This window comes from Phaenicophaeus curvirostris, unplaced genomic scaffold (genome assembly GCF_032191515.1).
Source record: "Phaenicophaeus curvirostris isolate KB17595 unplaced genomic scaffold, BPBGC_Pcur_1.0 scaffold_258, whole genome shotgun sequence".
Lineage (NCBI taxonomy): Eukaryota > Metazoa > Chordata > Aves > Cuculiformes > Cuculidae > Phaenicophaeus > Phaenicophaeus curvirostris.
In genome coordinates this window covers 158760-174965 of record NW_027206872.1, presented here as the reverse complement: position 1 = coordinate 174965, position 16206 = coordinate 158760, and the positions used below count along the sequence as shown (strand labels likewise).

At 61.4% G+C, this 16206-nt stretch overlaps 2 protein-coding genes and 1 long non-coding RNA gene across 9 annotated transcripts; all 3 read left to right on the top strand.

Moving 5' to 3' along the window:
- Nucleotides 1-265: 265 nt before the first annotated feature.
- CTU1 (cytosolic thiouridylase subunit 1) lies at nucleotides 266-5278 on the top strand. The gene is made up of 4 exons (XM_069882637.1): nucleotides 266-408; nucleotides 1515-2006; nucleotides 3262-4697; nucleotides 5054-5278. The coding sequence occupies exons 2-4, from the start codon at nucleotides 1517-1519 to the stop codon at nucleotides 5276-5278; spliced, it is 2151 nt and encodes a 716-aa protein (XP_069738738.1). The 5' UTR covers nucleotides 266-408; nucleotides 1515-1516.
- Nucleotides 5279-5667: 389 nt separating this feature from the next.
- LOC138734825 (uncharacterized) lies at nucleotides 5668-6280 on the top strand. The gene is made up of 3 exons (XR_011339642.1): nucleotides 5668-5727; nucleotides 5762-6101; nucleotides 6184-6280. It is a non-coding gene; the product is annotated as an uncharacterized lncRNA (long non-coding RNA).
- A 297-nt stretch (nucleotides 6281-6577) lies between these two features.
- LOC138734822 (synaptophysin-like protein 1) lies at nucleotides 6578-14863 on the top strand. Of its 7 annotated transcripts, none has more exons than XR_011339637.1 (6): nucleotides 6578-6659; nucleotides 7993-8111; nucleotides 9003-9213; nucleotides 11969-12145; nucleotides 13468-13907; nucleotides 13950-14863. XR_011339637.1 is itself a non-coding variant. In XM_069882640.1 (5 exons), exons 1-5 carry the CDS (start codon nucleotides 6591-6593, stop codon nucleotides 13585-13587), a joined length of 696 nt encoding a protein of 231 aa, XP_069738741.1. In that variant the 5' UTR covers nucleotides 6578-6590; the 3' UTR covers nucleotides 13588-14863. The 7 variants fall into 7 exon arrangements, 1 of the variants encoding a protein (XP_069738741.1); XR_011339640.1 differs by having other exon boundaries at nucleotides 13468-13921; nucleotides 14025-14863; XR_011339639.1 differs by having other exon boundaries at nucleotides 13468-13943; nucleotides 14025-14863.
- The last annotated feature ends 1343 nt before the right edge of the window (nucleotides 14864-16206 follow it).

The window sequence follows — 16206 nt, the reverse complement described above, 5'->3', positions numbered from 1 at the left end:
GTTGGAGGCACTGGGAAGGGACTGGGAGGCACTGGGGGTGAGTTGGAGGCACTGGGAAGGGACTGGGAGGCACTGGGGGTGAGTTGGAGGCGCTGGGAGGGGACTGGGAGGCTCTGGGAGGGAACTGGGAGGTCCTGGGTGGGTGCGAGTCGGAGGGGGCGGGGCCTGCGCGGGCCTCGCGCTCTGATTGGCTGCAGGGCGGGAGGTGGCGTGGCCAAGGGACCCGCGCGCGGTGGTCGCTGGGAGCGACGCGGCGGGGGTGGGCGGGGCCTGAGCTCACCCCGCGCTCTGATTGGTCGGAGCCGCAGGAAGGGGGCGGGGTCTCCCCGGGGCGCCGGCGCCGCGTGAGCGCGGGAAGCGGCCTCGTCTCTTCCCCTCAACGACCCCTGCGGACGGAACCATTAGCGGGTAACGGGGGGGGCGGGGGGTGAGGGACCATTGCCCGGTGGGGTGGGGGGGGGACGGACCCCCCCCACCTCCCGGTTCCCCCCGTCTCCCAGTGCCTCCCAGTCCCCCTAATCCCCTCCCAGTGCCTCCTAGTCCCCTCCCAGTTCTCTCCCATTCCTTCCCAGTGCCTCCCAGTCCCGTCCTGCCCTCTCCCAGTCCCCTCTAGTCTCCTCCCAGTCCCCCCCAATCCCTTCCCAGTGCCTCCCAGTGCCTCCTAATCCCCTCCCAGTCCCCCCTAATCCCCCCCAATCTCCTCCCAATCCCTTCCCAGTCCCCCCCAATCCCCTTCTAATCCCCCCCAATCCCCTCCTAATCCCTTCCTAGACCCCCCCAATCCCCTCTCAGTCCCTGCTAATCCCCTCCCATCCCCTCCCAGTCCCCCCATCCCCTCCCAGTCCCCTCCAATCCCCTCCCAGTCCCTCCCAGTCCCCTTCCAGTAACCCCCAGTCTGTCCTAATCCCCTCCCAGTGCCTCCCAGTCCCCCCTATCCCCCCCAATCCCCTCCCAGTGCCTCCCAGTCCCCCCCAATCCCCTCCCAGTGCCTCCCAGTCCCCCCATCCCCCCCAATCCCCTCCCAGTGCCTCCCAGTCCCCCCCAATCCCCTCCCAGTGCCTCCCAGTCCCCCCTATCCCCCCCTAATCCCCTCCAATCCCCCTCCAGTCCCCTCCAATCCCCCTCCAGTCCCCTCCAATCCCCCCCAATCCCCTCCCAATCCCCCCCAATCCCCTCCCAGTGCCTCCTAATCCCCTCCCAGTGCCTCCTAATCCCCTCCCAGTGCCTCCTAATCCCCTCCCAGTCCCCCCTATCCCCGCCTAATCCCGTCCAATCCCCCTCTAGTCCCCCCCAATCCCCCCCAATCCCCTCCCAGTGCCTCCCACTGCCTCCCAGTCTCCCCCAATCCCCTCCCAGTGCCTCCCAGTCCCCCATATCCCCTCCTAATCCCCTCCAATCCCCTCCCAGTCCCCCCTAATCCCCTCCAATCCCCCTCCAGTCCCCTCCAATCCCCCCCAATCCCCTCCAATCCCCTCCCAGTCCCCCCTAACCCCCTCTCTCCCCCCCTACCCCAGCCATGCCTCCCCCTCGCTGCTCCCGCTGCCCGCTCCCGGCCCGCCTGCTGCGCCCTCGCACCTCGGAGCGCCTGTGCGGCGCCTGCTTCGTGGCCGCCTTTGAAGCCGAGACCCTGCGAGCCGCCCTCACCCCTCCGGCTCCTCCAGCCGGCGCCTCGGTCGCCGTCGCCGCCTCGGGGGGCAAAGACTCCAGCGTCCTCGCCCACCTCCTCGTCCGCCTCGGCCATCGCCTCCCCTCACGCCACCGCCTCCTCCTGCTCTCGGTGGACGAGGGCATCGCCGGGTACCGGGAGGCGGCGCTGGACGCCGTGCGCCGCTCGCGCCGCTCGCTGCCCCTCGTCGTCCTCTCGCACCGCCAGCTCTTCGGTTGGAGCGTGGATGAAGTGGCCGGCGGGCTGGGCGGCCGCAGCCGCTGCACCTTCTGCGGCGTCTGGAGGCGCCAGGCGCTCGAGAGGGGGGCCAGGATGGTGGGCGCCGACTGGATCGCCACGGGTGAGGGGGCGGGGGGGGGGATGGGAGGGACTGGGAGGGGGTTAGAGGGGACTGGGAGGCACTGGGAGGCAATGGGAGGGGGTTAGAGGGCACTGGGAGGGGACTGGGAGGCACTGGGAGGGGGTTAGAGGGGATTGGGAGGCACTGGGAGGGGATTAGAGGGGACTGGGAGGCACTGGGAGGGGGTTAGGGGGGACTGGGAGGCACTGGGAGGGCGTTAGGGGGGACTGGGAGGCACTGGGAGGGGATTAGGAGGGACTAGAAAGGTTTTGGAGGGGACTGGGAGGCACTGGGAGGGGATTGGGAGGCACTGGGAGGGTGTTAGAGGGGACTGGGAGGCACTAGGGGGGATTAGGAGGCACTGGGAGGGGGTTAGAGGGGACTGGGAGGCACTGGGAGGGCGTTAGGGGGGACTGGGAGGCACTGGGAGGGGATTAGAGGGCACTGGGAGGCACTGGGAGGGGACTGGGAGGGACTACGAGGCACTGGGAGGGCGTTAGGGGGGACTGGGAGGCACTGGGAGGGGGTTAGAGGGGACTGGGAGGCACTGGGGGGGATTAGGAGGCACTGGGAGGGGGTTAGAGGGGACTGGGAGGCACTGGGGGGGATTAGGAGGCACTGGGAGGGGGTTAGAGGGGACTGGGAGGCACTGGGGGGGATTAGGAGGCACTGGGAGGGGGTTAGAGGGGACTGGGAGGCACTGGGAGGCACTGGGAGGGGACTGGGAGGCACTGGGAGGGTGTTAGAGGGGACTGGGAGGCACTGGGGGGGATTAGGAGGCACTGGGAGGGGGTTAGAGGGGACTGGGAGGCACTGGGGGGGATTAGGAGGCACTGGGAGGGGGTTAGAGGGGACTGGGAGGCACTGGGAGGGCGTTGGGGGGACTGGGAGGGGACTGGGAGGCACTGGGAGGGGATTAGAGGGGACTGGGAGGCACTGGGAGGGTGTTAGAGGGGAATGGGAGGTGACTGGGAGGGGGTTAGGAAGGACTGGGAGGTGCTGGGAGGGGATTGGGAGGGACTGGGGGGCACTGGGAGGGCTTTAGGGGGCACTGGGAGGGCACTGGGAGGGGACTGGGAGGGCACTGGGATGGCATTAGGGGGGACTGGGGAGCATTGGGAGGGGATTAGGAGCGACTGGGGGGCACTGGGAGAGCATTAAAAGGGACTGGAGGGCACTGGGAGGGTGTTAGAGGGCACTGGGAGGTAACTGGGAGGTAACTGGGAGGTAACTGGGAGGTAACTGGGAGCTGCAGGTCACAACGCCGACGACATCGCCGAGACGGTGCTGATGAATTTCCTGCGCGGGGACGTGGCCCGACTGCGGCGGGCGGCCACCGAGGCCACCGGGGACCCCACAGAGACCACGGAGGCCACCAGGGAGACCATGGAGACCACCAGGAACCCCGTGGAGACCACCAGGAACCCAGTGGAGACCATGGAGGCCACCGGGAACCCCATGGAGACCACTAGGAGCTCCATGGAGACCACCAAGAACTGCATGGAGACCACAGAGGCCACCAAGAACCCCATAGTGACTACCAAGGAGACCATGGAGGCCACCAAGAGCCCCATGGAGGACATCAGGAACTCCATGGAAACCACCAAGAACCCCATGGAGGCCACCAGGAACCCTGTGGTGACTACCAAGGAAACCACGGAGGCCACCAACAATCCTATGGAGACCATGGAGGCCACCAAGAACCCCGTGGAGGCCACCAAGAACCCCATGGAGACCATGGAGGCCACCAGGAACTCCGTGGAGACCACCAGGAACTCCATGGAGACCACCAAGAACCCCATGGAGACCACGGAGGCCACCAGGAACCCCATGGTGACTACCAAGGAGACCATGGAGGCCACCAAGAGCCCCGTGGAGACCACCAAGAACTCCAAGGACCCCATGGAGGCCACCAAGGACCCCGTGGAGGCCACCAGGAACCCCATGGAGGCCACCAAGAACCCCATGGAGACCATGGAGGCCACCAAGAACCCCATGAAGGCCACCAAGAACCCCATGGAGACCACAGAGGATCCTAAGAACCCCACGGAGGCCACCAGAAATCCCATGGTGACTACCAACGAGAGCACGGAGGCCACCAAGAACCCCATGGAGACCACCAGGAACCCCAAGAACCCTGTGGAGGCCACCAAGAACCCTATGAAGACCCCCAAGAACCCCTCAGGAACCCCCGCGAGCCCCATCGAGCCCCCTCCCGGGCTCCGTGGCTCCTCGCCGAGCCCGCTAGCCACCCAGGCCCCCGCGGTGGCCGCCCCGTGGCCCGCGGTGCCGCGCTGGAAGCCGCTGCGTCACGCCTACGAGAAGGACATCGTCCTCTACGCCTACCTGGAGGGCTTGGACTACGTGAGCACCGAGTGCGTCTACGCCCCCCAGGCCTATCGCGGCCACGCCAGGAGCCTCCTCAAGGATTTAGAAGCCACCCGGGCGGCCACGGTAGCCGCCTTGGGCCACTCGGGCCGCCGCTTGGCCGTGGCCACCCAGGTGGCCACCAAGAGCTTGGGGGCTTGTAGGAGATGCGGCTTCGCGGCCAGTCAGCCCCTCTGCAAGGCCTGCGTCCTCCTGGCCGCCCTGGAGAGGGGGCTACCACGGGTCGGGCTGGGCAAGCGGGCCGTGGAGATGGCCACCGGGCTCGCAGGAGCTTGGGAAGGGGCTGGTGGCCACCAGGATGGGGTTGGGGGCTACCAAGGCGATGGGGGGTGGGGCCACGGGGGGGGGTGGGCGATGCGGTTGTGGCCACGGGGGTGGTGGCCACCAAGGTGGTGGTCAAGGGGCTGGGAGCCAAGGGGCTGGTGGCCACCTAGGTGGTGGTCAAGGGGTTGGTGGCCACTGGGATGATGGTCAAGGGGCTGGTGGCCACCTAGGTGGTAGCCAAGGGGCTGGTGGCCACTGTGGTTGTAGCCATGGGGCTGGGAGCCAAGAGGCTGGTGGCCACTGGGATGATGGTCAAGGGACTGGTGGCCACCTAGGTGGTGGTCAAGGGGCTGGTGGCCACTGGGGTGATGGTCAAGGGGCTGGTGGTCACCTAGGTGGTGACCACAGGGCTGGTGGCCACTGTGGTTGTAGCCATGGGGCTGGTAGCCAAGGGGTTGGTGGCCACCAAGGTGGTAGCCACAGGGCTGGTGGCCACTGGGGTGATGGTCAAGGGGCCGGTGGCCACTGGGATGATGGTCAAGGGGCCGGTGGCCACTGTGGTTGTAGCCAAGGGGCTGGTGGCCACTGGGATGATGGTCAAGGGGCTGGTGGCCACCTAGGTGGTAGCCAAGGGGCTAGTGGCCGCTGGGATGATGGTCAAGGGGCTGGTGGCCACTGTGGTTGTAGCCAAGGGGCTGGTGGCCACTGGGGTGATGGTCAAGGGGCTGGTGGCCACTGTGGTTGTAGCCAAGGGGCCGGTGGCCACTGGGCTAGTGGTGGCCGCGAGGTGGAGGTGGAGGTGGTGGGCAGGGGGGGGCGGGAGGGGCTGCGGCGCCTGAGGGGGGTGGGGAGGGTGAGGGGAGCCCTGGACGTGTGGGACTTCTAGGGACTGGGGGCACTGGGAGGGACTGGGAGGGGACTGGGAGGCCCTGAGGGTCTGAGAGGGGAACTGGGAGATACTGGGAGGGGAACTGGGAGGTACTGGGAGGGGACTGGGAGGCCCTGAGGGACTGGGAGGAACTGGGAGGGGAACTGGGAGGCACTGAGGGTCTGAGAGGGGAACTGGGAGGTACTGGGAGGGGAACTGGGAAGGGAACTGGGAGGCACTGGGAGGCACTGAAGGTCTGAGAGGGGAACTGGGAGGCACTGGGAGGAACTGGGAGGGGAACTGGGAGGCACTGAGGGTCTGAGAGGGGAACTGGGAGGTACTGGGAGGGGAACTAGGAGGCCCTGAGGGACTGGGAAGGGAACTGGGAGGCACTGGGAAGGGAACCGGGAGGTACTGGGAGGGGAACTGGGAGGCCCTGAGAGCCTGAGAGGCAAACTGGGAGGTACTGAAGGTCTGAGAGGGGAACTGGGAGGGGAACTGGGAGGCTCTCAGGGCCTGAGAAGAGAACTGGGAGGTACTGGGAGGCACTAAGGGTCTGAGGGGGTAACTGGGAGGTACTGGGAAGGGGACTGGGAGGCACTGAGAGACTGGGAGGGGAACTGGGAGGCACTGAGGGTCTGAGAGGGGAACTGGGAGGCACTGGGAGGAACTGGGAAGGGAACTGGGAGGCACTGAGGGTCTGAGAGGGGAACTGGGAGGGGACTGGGAGGCCCTGAGGGCCTGAGAGGCGAACTGGGAGGGGACTGGGAGGTACTGGGAGGCCCTGAGAGGGGAACTGGGAGGCCCTGGGAGGGGCTCGGGGTGGACTGGGAGGGCGTGGGGGGGTCACTGGGAGGCGCTGCGGCTGTACGGGAACGAGGCCCCTCAATAAACGAGCTGTTAATGAGCTAATTATGCAAATTAAGGGAGGGGGGGAAGGGAGGGGAGGGGCGGAAATGGCGGGAGCGCGTCACGTGACCCCCGGCTGCGCGCGCGGCGCGGGCCGGTGACGTCACTTCCGGCGGGAGGGGGGGGGAAAGGGAAGGGAGGGGGGAGGGGGCAAGATGGCGGCGCCGCGGTTGGATCTGAGGGCCCTGAGGGAGCCGCTGGGGCTGGTGCGGGGCCTGCAGTGGGTGAGCGCCGGGGGGGGGGACTGGGAGGGCACTGGGAGCTACTGGGATCGGACTGGGAGGGAATGGGGGGGACTGGGGGGCACTGGGAGTGGTTTGAGGCCAACTGGAAGCTACTGGGATTGGACTGGGAGGGAATGGGGGGGACTGGGAGGGGATTGGAAAGGACTGGGGGGCACTGGGAGTGGTTTGAGACCAACTGGGAGTGGACTGGGAGCTACTGGGAGGGCACTGGGACCGACTGGGAGGGAATGGGGGGCACTGGGAGGGGATTGGAAGGGACTGGGGGGCACTGGGAGTGGTTTGAGGCCAACTGGGAGCTACTGGGATTGGACTGGGAGGGAATGGGGGGGACTGGGAGGGGATTGGAAAGGACTGGGGGGCACTGGGAGTGGACTGGGAGCTACTGGGATTGGACTGGGACCTACTGGGAGGGAATGGGGGGCACTGGGAGGGGATTGGAAAGGACTGGGGGGCACTGGGAGTGGTTTGAGACCAACTGGGAGTGGACTGGGAGCTACTGGGAGGGCACTGGGACCTACTGGGAGGGAATGGGGGGCACTGGGAGGGGATTGGAAGGGACTGGGGGGCACTGGGAGTGGACTGGGAGCTACTGGGAGCTACTGGGATGGGACTGGGCGGCACGGGGAAGGCACTGGGAGCCGAAATTCCATTTTTTTTCTCTGATTTCCCTCAAAATTCCAATTTTGAGTCAATTTTTCCCACCAGATCAGGTTTCTGGCAGCCAAAATTCCATTTTCTATCTCAGTTTCCCTCAAAATTCTAATTTTGAGTCATTTTCTTGCCCCCAAATCAATTTTTGGGGGTCAAAATTTAAATTTCTTCACTGATTTCCCTGAAAATTCTATTTTTAAGTCATTGTTTTGCCCCCAAATTCAATTTTTAGGATCAAAACTCCAATTTCTTCTTCAATTTTCTTCAAAATTCTATTTTTGAGTCATTTTCTTGCCCCCAAATCAATTTTTGGGTGTCAAAATTCCAATTTCTTCTTCAATTTCCCTCAAAATTCTAATTTTGAGTCATTTTCTTGCCTCCCAATCAATTTTTGGGGGTCGAGATTCCAATTTCTTCTCTGATTTCTCTCAAAATTCCAACTTTGAGTCATTTTTTTTGGTTCGAGGTCCCATTTTTACCTCGTTTCCTCCTCAAATCTCGACTTCAAGTGACGGTTTTTGCCCCCAACTTCAATTTTTGGGCTTGAAATTCCGATTTTTATCTCGTTTTTTTCCCCCGAGCTCCAATTTGGGGTCGAGTTTTGCCCTCCCGGTGGGTTTTTTGGGGGTGAAACTCGCGGTTTTGGTTCTTCTCCCCCCAGTTCTTCTCCATCTTCGCCTTCGCCACCTGCGGGGGCTACTCCGGGAGCGTCTCCTTCCTCGTCAGCTGCGGCGGCCGAGCCAACGCCAGCGTCTCCGCCTCCTTCTCCTACCCCTTCCGGTGAGGGCCAGGGGGAGAAGGTCCTGGAGCTCCAAGGAGGAAAGGTCTAGGGGGAGAAGGTCCTGGAGCTCCAAGGAGGAAAGGTCTAGGGGGAGAAGGTCCACGAGGTCCACGAATTCCAGGGGGAGAAGGTCCTGGAGCTCCAAAAAGGAAAGGTTTAGGGGCAGAAGGTCCAGGGGTAGGAGATCCAGGAGCTCCAGGGGGAGAAGGTCCAAGGAGAGAAGGTCCAAGGAGAGAAGGTCCAAGGAGAGAAGGTCTAAGGAGAGCAGGACCAGGAGATCCAGGGGGAGAAGGTTCAAGGAGAGCAGGACCAGGAGCTCCAGGGGGAGAAGGTCCAAGTAGAGCAGGACCAGGAGCTCCAGGGGGAGAAGCTCCAGGGGGAGAAGCTCCAGGGGGAGAAGCTCCAGGGGGAGAAGCTCCAGGAGCTCCAGGGTGAGAAGCTCTAGGAGGTCCAAGAGTTCCAGGGCGAGAAGGTCCAGGGGGAGAAGGTCCAGGAACTCCATGAGGAAAAGGTCCAGGGGGAGAAGGTCCAGAAGGTCCAGGAGCTCCAGGGGGAGAAGGTCCAGGAGCTCTGGGGTGAGAAGGTCCAGGGGGAGAAGGTCCAGAAGGTCCAGGAGCTCCAGGGGGAGAAGGTCCAGGAGCTCTGAGGTGAGAAGGTCCAGGGGGAGAAGGTCCAGAAGGTCCAGGAGCTCCAGGGGGAGAAGGTCCAAGGAGAGCAGGACCAGGAGCTCCAGGGGGAGAAGCTCCAAGGGGAGAAGCTCCAGGAGCTCCATGGGAGAAGGTCCATGGGGAGCAGGTCCAGGCTGTCCCGCCGCTCTGGGAAGAGGGGTGGGGAACACCTGGAGGTCCCGGGAGGTCCCGGGAGGTCCTCGAGCCGCCTGCTGCCCCCAGGTTGAACGAGGCGACCTTCTGGCCCTCGCTGCCCTCCGTGTGCAACCAGACGTGGCGGCAGGACGTGCGCCTGGTGGGCGACTTCTCCTCGGCGGCGCAGTTCTTCGTGGCCGTGGCCGTCCTGGCCTTCCTGGCCAGCATGGCCGCCCTCGGCGTCTACCTGGCCCTGCTGGCCCTCTACCGCCGCGGGGACACCAAGCTGCCCCTCCTGGTGAGGCCCCCGGGGTCCTCCTCCACCTTGGGGTCCTCCTCCTCCTCCACCTTGGGCTTCTTCTCTATCTCCTTGGGCTTCTTCTCTACTTTCTTGGGTTCCTTCTCTACCTTGGGCTCCTCCTCCTCCACCTCCTTGAGCTTCTTCTCCACCTCCTTGGGTTCCTTCTCCTCCACCTCCTTGGGTTCCTCCACCTCCACCTCCTTGGGCTTCTTCTCCATCTCCTTGAGCTTCTCCTCTACCTCCTTGGGTTCCTCCACCTTGGGTTCCTCCTTCTCTTCCACCTTGGGGTCCTCCTCCTCCACCTTGGGGTCCTCCTCCTCCTCCACCTTGGGGTCCTCCTCCTCCTCCACCTTGGGGTCCTCCTCCTCCTCCACCTCCTTGGGCTTCTTCTCTACCTCCTTGGGCTTCTTCTCCACTTTCTTGGGTTCCTTCTGTACCTTGGGCTTCTCCTCCTCCACCTCCTTGAGCTTCTTCTCCACCTCCTTGGGCTTCTTCTCCACCTCCTTGGGTTCCTTCTCCTCCACCTCCTTGGGTTCCTCCACCTCGGGTTTCTTCTCCACCTTGGGTTCTTCCTTCTCCATCTCCTTGAACTTCTCCTCCACCTCCTTGGGCTTCTTCTCCACCTCCTTGAGCTTCTCCTCTACCTCCTTGGGTTCCTCCACCTTGGGTTCCTCCTCCTCCTCCACCTTGGGTTCCTCCTCCTCCACCTTGGGTTCCTCCTCCTCCACCTTGGGGTCCTCCTCCTCCTCCACCTTGGGGTCCTCCTCCTCCTCCACCTTGGGGTCCTCCTCCTCCACCTTGGGGTCCTCCTCCTCCTCCACCTTGGGTTCCTCCTCCTCCACCTCCTTGGGCTTCTTCTCTACCTCCTTGGGCTTCTTCTCTACCTCCTTGGGCTTCTTCTCCACTTTCTTGGGTTCCTTCTCTACCTTGGGCTCCTCCTCCTCCACCTCCTTGAGCTTCTTCTCCACCTCCTTGCGTTCCTCCTCCACCTCCTTGGGTTCCTCCTCCTCCACCTCCTTGGGTTCCTCCTCCTCCACCTCCTTGGGTTCCTCCACCTCGGGCTTCTTCTCCACCTTGGGTTCTTCCTTCTCCATCTCCTTGGGCTTCTCCTCCACCTCCACCTCCTTGGGCTTCTCCTCCACCTCCACCTCCTTGGGCTTCTTCTCCATCTCCTTGAGCTTCTCCTCTACCTCCTTGGGTTCCTCCACCTTGGGTTCCTCCTTCTCTTCCACCTTGGGGTCCTTCTCTTCCATCTTGGGGTCCTTCTCTTCCACCTTGGGGTCCTCCTCCTCCTCTTTCTTGGGCTTCTCCTCCTTCTTGGGTTTCTTCTCCACCTCCTTGAGCTTCTCCTCCAGCCTGAGCTCCTCCTCCTCCTCCTTGGGTTCCTCCACCTCGGGTTCCTCCTCAGGCTTCTTCTCCACCTTGGGTTCTTCCTTCTCCATCTCCTTGAGCTTCTCCTCCACCTCCTTGGGTTCCTTCTCCTCCACCTCCTTGGGTTCCTTCTCCTCCACCTCCTTGGGTTCCTTCTCCTCCACCTCCTTGGGTTCCTTCTCCTCCACCTCCTTGGGTTCCTTCTCCTCCACCTCCTTGGGCTCCTCCACCTCCTTGGGCTCCTTCTCCACCTCCTTGGGCTCCTTCTCAATCCTGGTCTTCTCTCTCCATCCATCTTGGTCTTCTCTATCCATCCATCTTTCTTCTTTTCCTCCTGGTCTTCTCCTTCTTGGTCTCCTCCCTCCATCCACCTTGGTCTTCTCCATCCACCCATCCTCCTTCCTTCCCTCCTGGTCTCCTCCTTCTCTCCATCCTGGTCTTCTCCATCCACCCCTCCCTTGCCCTGTGGGTTGGGGTCCTCCTGGAGGACGTTGAGGTCCATAACCACCCCCCTTCTTCTCTCTCCCTGCTGCCGTGGACAGGACACCACGTAAGTGCCCTCCTCCTCCTTTTGGGGTCCACCTCATGGACCTTGAGGTCCACCACCCTTATCTTCTCCACCCACCACATTTTGGGGTCCAAACCTTGGGATTTGAGGTCCAAACCTTGGGATTTGAGGTCCTATCCAGTGGGATTTGAGGTCCACCTCATGGATCTTGAGGTCCACCACCCTTTTGTTCTCCACCCACCACATTTTGGGCTCCAAACCTTGGGGTTTGAGGTCCAAACCTTGGGATTTGAGGTCCTATCTAGTGGGATTTGAGGTTCACCTCATGGATTTTGAGGTCCACCACCCTTATCTTCTCCCACCACCACATTTTGAGGTCCAGACCTTGGGATTTGAGGTCCAAACCTTGGGATTTGAGGTCCTATCTAGTGGGATTTGAGGTCCACCTCATGGATCTTGAGGTCCACCACCCTTATCTTCTCCACCCACCACATTTTGGGGTCCAAACCTTGGGATTTGAGGTCCAAACCTTGGGATTTGAGGTCCTATCCAGTGGGATTTGAGGTTCACCTCATGGATCTTGAGGTCCACCACCCTTATCTTCTCCCCCCACCTCATTTTGGGGTCCCAACCTTGGGATTTGAGGTCCAAACCTTGGGCTTTGAGGTCCTATCTAGTGGGATTTGGGGTCCTCCTCATGGATCTTGAGGTCCACCACCCTTCTCTTCTCCACCCACCTCATTTTGGAGTCCAAACCTTGGGATTTGAGGTCCAAACCTTGGGATTTGAGGTCCAAACCTTGAGATTTGAGGTCCACCACCCTTGTTTTCTCCGCTCACCTCCTCTGGGGGTTGTCCCCGTGTCCCCTTGCAGGACTTCCTGGTCAGCGGGGCCTTCTCCTTCCTGTGGCTGGTGAGCTCCTGCGCCTGGGCCAAGGCCCTGACCGACGTGAAGACCTCGACGGCGGCTCCGCTGCCCGAGTGCCGCCCCCCCGGCGCCTCCTGCTTCCCGGCGGGAGTCACCTCCATGGGGTCCCTCAACGTCTCCGTGGTGGGTTCCCAGGGACCTGAGGGGCTGAGGGACAGCGGGGGGCGGGGTGAGGAGCCTCTGGAGGAAGCCGAGGGGTTGGGGGACCTTGAGGGACCTCTTGGAGAACCCAAGAGGTTGAGGGACATAAAGGAGCCTCTTGGAGAAACCAAGGGGTTGAGGAACCTCTTGGAGAACCCAAGGGGTTGAGGGACCTTGAGGAGCCTCTTGAGGAACCCAAGGGGCTGAGGAACCTCTTGGAGAACCCAAGCGGCTGAGGAACCTCTTGGAGAACCCAAGGGGTCGAGGAACCTCTTGAGGAGCCTCTTGGAGAACCCAAGGGGTTGAGGGACCTTGAGGAACCTCTTGGAGAACCCAAGGGGCTGAGGAACCTGTTGGAGAACCCAAGGGGCTGAGGAACCTCTTGGAGAGGCCAAGGGGCTGAGGAACCTTGAGGAACCTCTTGAGGAACCCAAGGGGTTGAGGGACGTTTTGGAGAACCCAAGGGGCTGAGGGACCTCTTGGAGAACCCAAGGGGCTGAGGGACCTTGAGGAACCTCTTGAAGAACCCAAGGGGCTGAGGAACCTCTTGGAGAACCCAAGGGGTTGAGGGACCTTGAGGAACCACTTGGAGAGCCCAAAGGGTTGAGGAACTTCTTGAGGAACCCAAGGGACCTTGAGGAACCTCTTGAGGAACCTCTTGGAGAACCCAAGGGGTTGAGGGACCTCTTGGAGAACCCAAGGGGTCGAGGAACCTCTTGAGGAACCCAAGGGGTCGAGGGACCTTGAGGAGCCTCTTGGAGAACCCAAGGGGTTGAGGGACCTTGAGGAACCTCTTGGAGAACCCAAGGGGCTGAGGGATCTCTTGGAGAAGCCAAAGGCTTGAGGAACCTCTTGGAGAACCTCTTGAGGAGCCCAAGGGTTGAGGAACCTCTTGGGGAACCCAAGGGGTTGAGGAACCTCTTGGAGAAGCCAAGGGATTGAGGAACCTCAAGGAACCTCTTGGAGAATCCAAGGGATTGAGGAACCTCTTGGAGAACCTCTTGAGGAGCCCAAGGGTTGAGGAGCCTCTTGGAGAAGCCAAGGGGTTGGGGGACCTTGAGGAACCTCTTGGGGAACCCAAGGGGTTGAGGAACCTCAAGGAACCTCTTGGAGAACCCAAGGGATTGAGGGACCTCTTGGAGAACCCAAGGGATTGAGGGACCTTGAGGAACCTCTTGAGGACCCCAAGGGGCTGAGGGACCTCTGGAAGCTTCTCCGTGGCCCGTGGTGGTGGGTGGGGCCGGCGAGTAGGAGCTCCGGAGGCCCTCGTGGTGACCTCCAACCTCTTCCATCCCATCTCCTAGATCTTGGGCTTCCTCAACCTCATCCTCTGGCTTGGCGGCTCCTGGTTCGTCTACAAGGAGACCCATTTCCACCGCCCGGCGCCTCCGTCTCCTCCCACCGCCACGCCGGGTGCCATGTGACCCCCCCCCACGGTGTCCACGTCCCCCCCACCGCTTTCCTCACCATCTCCGAGGTCTTCTCCAAGGAGGTGCCACCTCCTGGGCTGCTCGGGTTCTTCTGGCTTTCCATTTGGGGCTTCTCCGAGGGGTTTCCAAGGTCCTCGGGGCCAAACGGGTGCTGGGGGGGGGGGGGGTTGGGGTCTTCCGGGTGGCTTGGGGTCTTCTGGTTGAGGTCAAAGTCTTCAGGTTGGGGCCTGGGGTCTTCTGGTTGAGGTCTAAGTCTTCTGGTTGGGGCCTGGGGTCTTCTGGTTGAGGTCAAAGTCTTCAGGTTGGGGCCTGGGGTCTTCTGGTTGGGGTTTGGGGTCTTCTGGTTGAAGGTCAAGGTCCTCCAATTGGGTCAAGGTCTTCTGGTTGAGGCCTGGGGTCTTCTGGTTGAGGCCTGGGGTCTTCTCGTTGAGGTCGAAGTCTTCTGGTTGAAGGTCAAGGCTCTCCAGTTGGGTCAAGGTCTTCTGGTTGGGGTCTGGGGTCTTCTGGTTGGGGCCTGGGGTCTTCCGGTTGGGGCCTGGGGTCTTCCGGTTGAAGGTCAAGGCTCTCCAGTTGGGTCAAGGTCTTCTGGTTGGGGCCTGGGGTCTTCTGGTTGAGGCCTGGGGTCTTCTGGTTGAAGGTCAAGGCTCTCCAGTTGGGTCAAGGTCTTCTGGTTGGGGCCTGGGGTCTTCTGGTTGGGGCCTGGGGTCTTCCGGTTGGGTCAAGGTCTTCTGGTTGAGGTCTGGGGCCTTCTGGTTGAAGGTCAAGGCTCTCCAGTTGGGTCAAGGTCTTCTGGTTGGGGCCTGGGGTCTTCCAGTTGAGATCAGGATCTTCCAGTTGGGTTGGGCGTCTTCCAGTTGAGATCAGGGTCTTCTGGTTGAAGGTCAAGGCCCTCCAGTTGGGTCAAGGTCTTCCGGTTGACATCAGGGTCTTCCAGTTGGGTTGGGCGTCTTCCAGTTGACATCAGGGTCTTCCAGTTGGCTCCCGTTGCCCCCCAGTGGCCGTCTTGCTCCTCTTCCACTTGTCTCCTCAAAGCCCGTTGCCCCCCAGGGGCCGCGGTGGCCGCCTGGACCTCCTCCAGCGCCCGCCCTGGTCCTCCTCCACCTCCTCCACGCCCGCTGGAGCGCCGTGTCCCCCCGGCGGCCATCTTGCCTCCTCCCCCTGTCCCCCCCGGTGGGTGGTGGGACCCATCCCGACGTCCCCTCGGGGCCACCGACGCGTCCCCACCCCCCGCTCGCCTGCGACTCCAAAAATAAAGTGACTCCTTCTTGTAGATCGCGGGGGGTCGGACGACCCCAAAATCTCCTTTTCGGACCCCAAATCCCCCTCAAGACCCCAAAAATCCCCATTTCTGTCCCCAAATCCCCCTCAAGACCCCAAAAATCCGCATTTCTGCCCCCAAATCCCCCTCAAGACGCCAAAAATCTCCATTTCTGCCCCCAAATCCCCCTCAAGACACCAAAAATCTCCATTTCTGCCCCCAAATCCCCCTCAAGACCCCAAAAATCTCCATTTCTGCCCCAAAATCCCCATTTCTGCCCCCAAATCCCCCTCAAGACCCCAAAAATCTCCATTTCTGACCCCAAATCCCCCTCAAGACCCCAAAATCCCCATTTCTGTCCCCAAATCCCCCTCAAGACCCCAAAAATCCGCATTTCTGCCCCCAAATCCCCCTCAAGACGCCAAAAATCTCCATTTCTGCCCCAAAATCCTCATTTCTGCCCCCAAATCCCCCTCAAGACCCAAAAAATCTCCATTTCTGACCCAAAATCCCCATTTCTGCCCCCAAATCCCCCTCAAGATGCCAAAAATCTCAATTTCTGCCCCCAAATCCCCCTCAAGACCCCAAAATCCCCATTTCTGTCCCCAAATCCCCCTCAAGACCCCAAAAATCCCCATTTCTGTCCCCAAATCCCCCTCAAGACGCCAAAAATCCCCATTTCTGCCCCCAAATCCCCCTCAAGATGCCAAAAATCTCCATTTCTGCCCCAAAATCCCCCTCAAGATGCCAAAAATCCCCATTTCTGACCGAAATCCCCCTCAAGATGCCAAAAATCCCCATTTCTGCCCCAAATCCCCCTCAAGATGCCAAAAATCCCCATTTCTGCCCCAAATCCCCCTCAAGACGCCCAAAATCTCCATTTCTGCCCCCAAATCCCCATTTCTGCCCCCAAATCCCCCTCAAGACCCCAAAAATCTCCATTTCTGCCCCCAAATCCCCCTCAAGACCCCAAAATCCCCATTTCTGTCCCCAAATCCCCCTCAAGACCCCAAAAATCCCCATTTCTGCCCCCAAATCCCCCTCAAGACGCCAAAAATCCCCATTTCTGACCCAAAATCTCCATTTCTGTCCCCAAATCCCCCTCAAGACCCCCAAAATCTCAATTTCTGACCCAAAATCCCCATTTCTGCCCCCAAATCCCCCTCAAGACGCCAAAAATCTCTATTTCTGACCTAAAATCCCCATTTCTGCCCCCAAATCCCCCTCAAGACGCCAAAAATCTCCATTTCTGACCCAAAATCTCCATTTCTGCCCCCAAATCCCCCTCAAGACGCCAAAAATCTCCATTTCTGACCCAAAATCCCCATTTCTGCCCCCAAATCCCCCTCAAGACG